The sequence below is a fragment of the Larimichthys crocea genome, chromosome VI, assembly GCF_000972845.2.
Source record: "Larimichthys crocea isolate SSNF chromosome VI, L_crocea_2.0, whole genome shotgun sequence".
Lineage (NCBI taxonomy): Eukaryota > Metazoa > Chordata > Actinopteri > Sciaenidae > Larimichthys > Larimichthys crocea.
In genome coordinates this window covers 12,186,813-12,197,229 of record NC_040016.1, presented here as the reverse complement: position 1 = coordinate 12,197,229, position 10,417 = coordinate 12,186,813, and the positions used below count along the sequence as shown (strand labels likewise).

Genomic DNA, 10,417 nt, shown 5'->3' with positions numbered 1-10,417 from the left:
GTCTGCATACTGTGAACTTTACACATTCTTGCAAAAAAACTGTCCAGCTCTTTTCATCAAAATCCCACATAGAAGAACACTAAGTCAAGACATTAATATCAGATTGATATGAGTGTAAGGTAGATAATAGAGAACACGAAAATTAGTTAAATGAGTTGAGTTAATAGCGGCAAAGAGCGTAAACATTTAACCTAGATTTAAAGTTCAAAGTCAGGTCATGTCTTATGTTGTTCCCGCTCACTAAATGTTGCGTCTCCATTTTTGAGGTTAAGCTCTGCTTTGTCGCTGTCCGTGCTTAAACCAGGAACTGTGATTTGTTTTTTGTTTTCCAAAGAAAGAAAGTTAAAATGAGTGCTGAGTTTTCTTTTACTGTAGCGACGATGATGAAACATGATGGAAACACCACAGTTACATATTATAGGCTTTCTGAAATGATCATTCCGAGATGTTTCTTTTTCAGTTCCTTAAAAGTCACATGTTACTTGTATCATATTTAAGGGACGTGAGTTCAGTGTTCACCCGAGGGACTATGGGAGATTCACATTCATGGAAAATGTCTGTACCTTCTGCATAATCTCATTTCATTGTTGAATAAACAAGCTGTTTCTTTTTAATTTTAGTTTAAATGTACTCACCCACGGAATCTACACAGACTCTACATCATGCTAACCACATAGTTCCTTTATTTCTTTCATGCTGCTGCATGAAACATAAATCAGATCACATCCTTTTAGTTTTCATGGAACTACTTGAAATCTGGCGCACACAAAAAACAAAACTTTAAAGCTCTAAAGCTTTTATGATGAGAAAAGTATGTTTTTTATTTTTAACTACTGTCAGCCACTGACAAAATAAAGAAAAGGCTTTTGATGTGAATATTACTGTAAAATGCAACATTACTGTGCTCGACACCACAAACCTATGAGTTGCACCATATGTGTTTTCAGAGTGGTGTACGTGACCATGACTGATAGTAGTAAGCTTCATCCAATTTTCAGAAATGCTGACTTGCTAATTTAAAAAAAAACAAAAAAACAGATTTACCAGATTCAGAACATCTGCAATATCCAGAGGTCACTCAACTCAACAAATTTTCAGTCTCCTACTGAAAGTTTTGGCATAACAGCAGTTGAAACATGTGGTTGTAAGTACTATGCTGGCTGAACAAATCTACAAATACCACATAAAAAGAGGTTGAATGAGATAAACCAGTAACAGCTCAGCGCATAAATTACTTTCACAGTCATTTATGGAGTTCAAATGTTTCAGGTGATAAGAACTAAAAGCCAGAACTGAATGCAAACTGCATGCTTGCAACATGCAGCATGCAACATTTTTCTTGCACACATTTATCAGGAAACTTCGACAAATAACTCATTTAACTGCCCCAATTACTGTATATCTGAGGGTTTTATCTGCATAGCTAATTCTCTCACATTACTCATACAGATAATGTTTTCATTCCTGTATTCAGTCAACCTGGGTACTGTCCCATGACACAGAGTTGGTTTTGTTGCTTTGGCAATGAAGGAAAACAAAGGCACAAAGCTGCCACATTTATGTGATCTTCTTGTAGTAAAGTTTAAGCTGTTCTTTCTCTATAAATACGGATAAAAAAAAATTCTCATCATGTAAGTTTGTAAGTCCATAAAAACAACATTTTGTTTTGTTGCACCTGTTAGGGTGGAACAGTTTACACCTGTATCCTTCTGTAGACAGAGCCTGGTGACGCCTTGTAACTCCCAGCATGTCTCCATCCAGTATCCCAGACAGGAGTTATAATTGGGCGGACTGATGTAAACACCTCAAGTTTCAAGTTTCAAGTTTTTTATTGTCAAAACTGCAAATGTACAAGACTTGAAAGAATTGAAATTACGTTTCTCTCTGTCCAAACGTAAAGATGTAAACATATATATAAAATAAAATAAAATGAAATAGAATAAATAAAATATGAAATAAAATGATAAAATAAAAATAAAGAGGGGGGGGGCAGGTGTGTCAGCAGTGTCCAGAGTTTGTGGGCGGAGAAGGAAGGAGGGGCAGTACTGGGAGGGAGTTCAGCATCCTGTGCTGTAAATGTCCTGGAGGGAGGGGAGGGGAGCACCGATGATCCTCTCAGCTGCTCTCACTATGCACTGCAGGGTCTTCTTGCAGGATGCAGTGCAGCTGCCATACCACACAGTGATGCAGCTGGTCAGGATGCTCTCAGTGGTTCCGCGGTAGAAGGTCTGCAGGATGGGGACTGGAGCTCTGGCTCTTCTCAGTCTGCGGAGGGAATAGAGGCGCTGCTGGGCTTTCCTGGTCAGTGATGCGGTGTTGCTGCTCCAGGAGAGGTCCTCAGTGATGAGCACACCCAGGAACCTGGTGCTGCTCACTCTCTCCACTGCAGCACCATTGATGGTTAGTGGGTGGTGCTGGGTGGGGGCTCTCCGGAAGTCGACAACAATCTCCTTCGTCTTCTCCACATTCAGAGAGAGATTGTTGTCTCTGCACCACTTGGCCAGTCGGCTCACCTCATCCCTGTAATTTGACTCATCGTTTTTGTTGATGAGCCCCACCACAGTCGTGTCGTCCGCAAACTTGACGAAGAGGTTGGTGTTGTGTGTAATGTGCAGGATCTTTATGAATGAATGAAACTTCACGGTTTGTCTGAATCATTTGGAGAATGAACAAACACTAATCATTTTACTTTGGTATGATATATAGTGAGATTCAACAACCGCTGATTGATATTACACCACTGTGGTTCAGGTTTGATTAGGTTTAGGCACAAAAACACATCCTGGTTTGAGTATGTTCATGACATCTCCAGACAAAGTGAAACACTTCAAGTGCTGTCGTAGTTGTAGTACCGATAAATGTGCACAAATAAATAGATACACTGCAAGCATGGCAGATTACTCTGTTTTTGAAATCTCAGTTAATTTAGTTACTTCTGAAGAATTATGCTTCTTTAAAAAAAATATCATAGACTTAAACTAAAATTATTTCTTGATTTGTTCTGGCCACCGTGGCGGGCACTTTCTTATATATTAGGGAGGAGAGGATTTCATGGAGGGTACCAAGGAGGACAATTGCCCCCCTGCCAACTTCCCCCTCTCAAGACCACTTTTTGAAAGCCTGCAGGACTGCATTTTTATTCAGTCTTGTCTCAGTTTTGGACAAAGAGGACTCTGGATTTTATTTTTAAGACAACAGCTGTGGGGATATCACCAGTGTTTCCATATTTTTCAGATATTAATGTCGAGTTTGTCCCGCCACAGTTTCATAATTAACTGAAAATACTTTTACACTTTAACAAGTTGTTCCACAGTCTGTAGTTACAGAGCAAACACCTGTATGGCACAAAAACTAAAGAAAGGTCAGAGATCATGTGCCAACAGCTGCAAAGTTCTTCCAACAAATTAAACTCAGTATTTTATAAAGCAGGACATAAAAAAAGAAACTAGGTAAAATGTCCTCCTTCTAATGGCACCAATAACTTGACTCATTTCTAAACGTCAAGGAGGATATCTGCAGCAGCATCCAAAAGAAAACACGCAGCAGTCTGTAAATCCTGCAATAAACCCTAAACCCTGCTTTCTGAGAAGCTGCAAAGCGTCGGCCTCACCCAAAGAGATATGGCGAATATTAGCCTCATGTTAGCTGCCGAAATAAGCTTAATACTGTCTGGTCTTGGTCTTGACTCGGTCTCGTCCTGCTTTGGTCTTGATCTTGACTTCTCAAAGTCTTGGTCACTCTGATCTTGGCCTTGACTTGACGTTTCCTTGTTCCTGAAGCATTGTTTTGGCAGTAAAATTTCCATCCTATACACTGTTTGAAGTGAAAAAAGTTATACAGGCTTGATTAAAATTTTCTGTGATGTCAGAAACAGACAAAGGGGTTCTCTGCCGATGAACTTTAACTCAGACAGTCTGACTCATCATATGTGCAAATCCCCTAGATTATTTTTCACTTTGTCAGCTTGCTAAATTGTTGTTGTTAAATGTTTATAAGGTATCAGGATTAAATTCATAATTCAAAAGTCATTTGAATATGCACAGAAGAATTTTGTGATGCTCTAATTAAAATGTCGCTGAACAGTAAAGTTCAGTGGGGGAGTTCTTTCAACTTCCGCTGTCACGATGAAAGCTTGTAGCAAATGCAGTTGTATATCAGTTTAATCAGTATGTGGTTTCCATCTCTGTGAAAAGGTAATGTCATGTAGAGCAAAACAATACACTGTGGCATAGTTTCCGAGTTAAACCACAGTTCTTTTTCCTGTTAGTCCCGAAAATACCTTAGGAAAAGGTTAACAAACATGTTTAAATAGCTCAAAAACTGTATTTTATTATAGATGACAACGTTTCTTAAAAACATTTCTAATGGAGTAGGCCACTGGACAGATGGAAAATGACAAATGACCTGTTTTTGATCAGTTTTTATGTCTGTTGCTATAATAAATAACATGCATCTTTATACAGATACCAAATATAGATTATTTAGTTCATATCAACAAAATAACATGTGTAATGATTTGTTCAGTGCCATCATGAAAATATATATTTTTAGATAAGATTCATGTCAGAAATGTGAAGGCTGTTTAAACAGCTGAATCAGCAAATAATGAATTTCTGAAGTATTAAACAGGAGAGACAGTGATCTTAGAGACAGGTATGTGTCAGATAATGTTTAGCAATTTATCATAACAGATATTGTTTAGAAGTTTTTGAAAATCAAAGCACCATTTCAAACATGGCAAATAAACACAATCAACATGTGTTTGAGTGTTTGAATTAAAAAACAAACTAAACGATACTTGATTACTGTTATGATTTGTAAAAACTAAGCAGAGAACACAGTCAACACACCGAAAGAATAATACACAATAACTTGTAAACTCTGACTTATATAATATATATAATCGTATAGGTTTCAGCACGTGGTTATTACCACGTCACTGCCGTTATAAAAAGGCATCGCTTAGCGGTGTTTTGCGTTGTGGCACTGATTTACATGAGTTCAGGAAGTACTGCGGCACTTGGCTGTTGAATATGATTCTCTTAAAACTGCTTATGTTCACTCTGACTTTCTATGAACTCGTTCATTTGGATGCTAGTGAAAAGATTTGCCCAAAAGGTAAAGTATTTATATTGTTTTTTTGTAGTACACCGTCATTGGCCTCTTATATTAGAATTTTATTTATTTACTTTTTGGCGCTCTGTTCTTCTTCCTCATGAGCTTTAATGATTCTCCTGTAATCAAAGTACATTGTTTGTGTTCTGAAATAACTACAGGTCAAAGAGTGGGTCAAAATGGTCGTTGTGTCACCTGCCATAAGGGAACTTACCAGATCACGAATAATTACTCCGGACGGTGCCAGGGAACTTGTACAAAGTGTGATGAAGGTACGGGCTGAAGCTTTGGTGTGATATATTTTACTACAAGACGGGGTCGAAACCTCCATGACTATATTGTGGCCAGTGATATGTAGAGATATAGATATGAATATGCATATGAATATTAGATATTAGACACAGTTTCATGCGATGTACTGTAAGTAAGCCGTCAATTGCGTAAACCAATGCGCGTCTATCCATGCTGTTACGGTATCAGTGCTTGGAGCGGTTATATATATATTTTTTCAAAACGACGTTATAATACGCATCATATATTAAATAAGTTTTGTTCAGCATGTTAAGACACCAAACGAGTCATAGTTTAGCAAAGTCCATGTTAGGTTTGCTGTGATGCGCAATGCATTTCTGCTCCATTCACCATCTAACATTTTAAGTAGTGTCACATAAATTCAAAATGAACTTCAGTTTATTGTTGTATTACAGTCATAACTAAAGAATATTTAAACGGTCATGAAATTAATTCTTGCTTAAAGGTCTTTTAAAAATGAAAGGCAATATGACTCATTTATGTATGAAAGGGGGAAAGAGGTTTGCTAAAATTTTCAATGGAATCCTGTTCTGAATAAACTTGACCACGACCATGTCAATTTTTATATTTATTTCACTACTATGTGACATCGACTCAATGACTTTCACACGTATGATTCAGGCCCCCCCATTTTGCTACCCACAGTCCAGCCAAAAACAGAGAAATATCTGATAAACCTACATGTTATTCAATGAGCCAAAACATTGCATCAACTTGGTTCATGAGTCATATGGTTCATTTTTATCTGTGCTGAAGATGAAGTAGCTGATTGCTTTAGTCATTAACAAAGAATTTGTTTTTCTTGCAGAATCTGGGAGCTTTACCATAAAGGAGTGCACGGAAGAGAATAATGCAGAATGTCAGTGCCGTAGTGGATTTGTTCCCAGCGACAGCGATTATTCCACTTGCAGATGTGATATTGGATTTGGACTATCTATTAACAATGGACGTAAAGGTACTGAGATGTATCACACAGCATTGCATTAAGTAGGTCCGAGAAAAATGTTCACAATTTAATGATTCATTTTTTATCCCCGACAGAATGTTCAAAATGTGAACATGGATATTTCAATGCACGGATCAACTCACCCTGCAAAAAATGGAAAGAGTATGTCCACTAGTGTTTTTAAAAACATGCATTATATAGAAAATATCTCAGCGATGTTTATAGTAGTGACCTGTTGTTCACATCTGTATCTTTTAACCTTCATTCTAGATGTAAATCAGTACGAACCCCTGGAACCACAAAGTCGGATGTCATCTGTAATAACACTTATGCCACTACACAACCTACACCAACCAAAACAATTTCTATAATTAAACTCCTAACATCGCACCGTCCACAAGAGGGGACTGAAAATCAGAAGATACATTCTACCACCACCACCACCACTGCCACCACCACTAAATCATCATCTGCCTCAGGACATCCTGCCACCCCAAATGACAAAGTGCAGCCTTCCTACCCTTCAACTACTGGAAACTACATTGGTAAAACATTTGCTTCTGTCTTTTCATGACAGATTCAGATTAAAAAATGAACATTAGATAACCTGTAGCTTTGCTTGTCTTGTTTAGGTATGGCCCTCCTCATATTTGGAATTGCTGGGCTGCTTGTACTGACCGCTGTGACCTGCAAGCTGCACATTACTCCTTACCTTGAGAAACAACCAGCAGAAGCAAGTACGTAACATTAAAAGTAAAATGATTTTACACTTTTTCTACCACACTCATGTTTGTATGCTTAATTTGAAGCTACAGTCAGCAGCTGATTAGCTTAGCTAAGCACAAAGACTGTAAGCAGGGGGAAATGATTAGCTTGGGTCTGTCCAAAGAAAACAACTGCCTACTGTACCACCAGTATTCATGTTGTATCTTGTAAAAATCAGACATTGTGTTGTTTTCTGTCTTTGTGCTAAGCTAACCAAACCATAATATCTCCTGTACAAGACATAAAAGAGATATTGACCTTCTAATATAAATCTAGGCAAGAAAGCAAATAAGTTTTCATTTTGTTCCTTTGAACATTAAATTCCTTGTTTGTGCTGAAATGAATGTACATGTGAATATGAGTGCATGTGTATTCTTTTTGAATAGTTCACATGAAATTGTTCAAACGTACTTGGTACTTTTTAAAATGGCCAAAAGTCAAGTAATATGAATATTAAAAGTGGATTAGAGTATTGTAATTATTACATTTTCATTAATTCTGTTTGTTTTCAGAAAACGAGTCGTGCCGGAGGCCTGTTGAGGAGAGCGGCGATGGCAGTCTGTCCCCTCTCAAACCGAACGCAGAAGAGCCCTAAGGTGAAGCTGTCTGTCAACTTGTACTGAAATTTCAAGATCATGTAATCATCTTATGAATAATATCGGACCAATCGGTTCTATTTTCCTCATTTTTTATTTTATTTTACTTTTTGTTGAAAATACATCAGAAAAACTATTTACTGTATCTGTGTTATAACAGGTCTGGAGTTTGGTCAACATTTGACTTGACAGCCCACTGACTCGACTTTAAGAAATATGAATATGAAATATTTGTATGTATCATACCTCACCTCTTGTCATTTAACTGTAAGTCAGTTAAAGCTAAGTAGTAAGGTTTTACTACTTAAGGGGTCATGCCTTCTTTAGTAAGACAGTTTAATTGATAATTCACTTTCTCTGTAATCTTTGTAATCTTGTAATCTCTAATATTTATCACAAATTGGGACCTACGTTATCATCTTACTAAATGCCTTAAAGCAAGGGTTCCCAAACTCTTCCATGCCAAGGCCCCCCAAATAGCATTAGCTTATGGCCGGGCCCTCCCTAACCTTTTGCTAGATGTCTTTAAAAACCCATTGACAATACTATAGCAAATGTATAAAAACAACTTCTGAATACTTTACTTTTGTTATTGCAATGCTAACTACATTTGTATTTAGATTGTTTAATCATCATATTCAATATTTCTTTTTTGTGTGTGTGTGTCTGGGTGTAAGAGTATCCAAGTGTGTATGTCTGGTTGGGGGGTGGGCTTGGCGGCTTCTGGCGAAAGAGGGAAGGCATCATAGGAATCTGAGCCAGGATGGAATAGTCCTTTCTTACATGCAGGCAGTAGTTAGGGAGGGAAAGGGCCTCAAATGTCACATCTCACTCAGCTTCTCCTGTGACTTTAAGTCATGACTCAGACTAAACCAGGGGCTCAGGGGTCTTTAACTCAGTTTAGATGGGCGTTTTCAAGGTCAGGGACTCCTAATAGACTGGATCAGTCGAGAGATGCTTGTATGTATACCCTTATAATGTGATCTGCATCACTGAGGCAAGTGATAAGTTTCTGAGAAATATATAGTATACCAGTGATCCAAACTATTATGAACTGCTGGAGAGCCTTAGAAAAACATTTTACTTTATGCATGTAATCTCTCTGTTTCTATTTTTGTCATGTTTTGTTTATTCCATTTTGTTCCACTGGTAGTGGGTCTGTTAAACTGAGAACAGTAAAAAAAAAAAACATGCTTTCATGCTGATATGTGGGGTTGGGGAGGTCCCCTAGTAGCGCTAAATGTGTCTCTTTTTCCCACTGAGAGATACTTTCGCTCATGTTTTCATATCAGCCTTTGGAAAGATTGATGTAAATGTGAGGACTTTCATGTTGTTTATACTTCACTGGAGTTTTTCCCAGATCAGTACACTCAGAGGAGTTATGAAAGCATGCCCTCATTACTTTTATTCATTTGTGTTTTGCTCAGAGATCAGATACACAAGCTTTTAATTCACAGGTGGCTTTTTGTGGCTGTGTGACTATGCACGTGGAAAAAGCTGCAGCTTTGTTCCAACTGTTTGATATTACTGTTTTATATTATTAGCAGTCAAAAGTACTTAAAATATCAAAAGTACTCGTTTTGTAAAATAATTGATTATATGTTATATCATATACTGTATAATGTTGTAGTTAACTATAATGCATCAATATGCAACCAGCATTTTAGTGTTGACACTGTTAAAGTGGAACTAGTTTCAACATTCACTGGTTCTCAGTCTATAGGTTGGGCCCCTCCCAAAGGGTCCAGAGATAAATCAGAAATTTATTTTTAGTTTTTTAACTTCTCTATATATTTGTTGTGAAATACTTTAAACAGTCTATAGTATAGTATAGTATAGTATAGTATAGTATAGTATAGTATAGTATAGTATAGTATAGTATAGTATATAGTATTTAAAATAAATATGAGTTTTTAGAGGAATATAACAACTCATAGACATAAACTCATTCATTGCATATTTTTATGTAAAATATTCACCTGAAAAGTATCAGTAACTACACTGTATCTGTCCATTAAATGTAGTGTAGTAAATAATACTACTAGTAATGCTCATTAGGAACAAGTTCCTAAAAACTGTTTTGAAGAACTTTCTGTTTCCTCTCTGACACTTGTTCTCTGTTTTCAAAGTGCACTGCGATGTCCTGAGAGTGTGTGAATAAAGATTTCCTAAATAAACATGCTTTTTTTGTACAACTAACTAACTGAGCATTTGTTACAAAGTATACATACAGACTGGAAACAGTTCCTGCACATACTTTCAGTAAGTGTCGGTGATCCAGGAAGTTGGTGTTGGTTTCAAAGAAATGTACAACCGATGAATCAAACCTGAAACACCTGCCATGAAAAGTACAGCAACTTTACTCATTGAATAACAAGAATCAATGGCACTAAATGACTTGTGACATGTAGTCACAAATTGTCAGCTCCCTCTGGAGTCAAACAAGGTGATTTACAACGTTTTGTCACATGCCGAATCTGTAAACAGGCTCATCACTGGAGTTCCCCTTTTTAGACAGTCAGACACAAGATCTTCCAAGTGTATTTTCCATAGCTCTGCTGGTTCTGTGGTTGTCTGATTTAAAAGCAAAGATCTTTAGTTTAGAGTAGGCAACGTTGTCTGAACTTTTGTATTCAGTGCCTTTAAATGTCATAACTTAACCTTTAGTAAACTTATATTATGA

The 10,417-nt window shown here is 37.1% G+C and overlaps 1 protein-coding gene across 3 annotated transcripts; it reads left to right on the top strand.

Annotated features, from left to right (window-relative positions):
• Positions 1–4,965: 4,965 nt before the first annotated feature.
• Positions 4,966–9,933, top strand: si:ch73-361p23.3 (tumor necrosis factor receptor superfamily member 9). 3 transcript variants are annotated; one of them, XM_027279129.1, is made up of 8 exons: positions 4,966–5,118; positions 5,277–5,387; positions 6,236–6,382; positions 6,469–6,535; positions 6,644–6,918; positions 7,006–7,110; positions 7,651–7,734; positions 7,895–9,933. In XM_027279129.1, exons 1-7 carry the CDS (start codon positions 5,034–5,036, stop codon positions 7,731–7,733), a joined length of 873 nt encoding a protein of 290 aa, XP_027134930.1. In that variant the 5' UTR covers positions 4,966–5,033; the 3' UTR covers position 7,734; positions 7,895–9,933. The 3 variants fall into 3 exon arrangements, with proteins under 3 accessions (XP_027134930.1, XP_019118497.2, XP_019118498.2); XM_019262952.2 differs by having other exon boundaries at positions 7,651–9,933; XM_019262953.2 differs by lacking the exon at positions 7,895–9,933 and having other exon boundaries at positions 7,006–7,126; positions 7,651–7,741.
• The last annotated feature ends 484 nt before the right edge of the window (positions 9,934–10,417 follow it).

Coding starts and splice junctions, on each gene's coding strand:
- si:ch73-361p23.3 (XM_027279129.1), top strand. CDS start 5,034: ATGATTCTCTTAAAACTGCTTATGTTCACTCTGACTTTCTATGAACTC. Junction 5,119..5,276: donor TGAAAAGATTTGCCCAAAAG/GTAAAGTATTTA, acceptor AAATAACTACAG/GTCAAAGAGTGGGTCAAAAT. Junction 6,536..6,643: donor CCCTGCAAAAAATGGAAAGA/GTATGTCCACTA, acceptor CCTTCATTCTAG/ATGTAAATCAGTACGAACCC.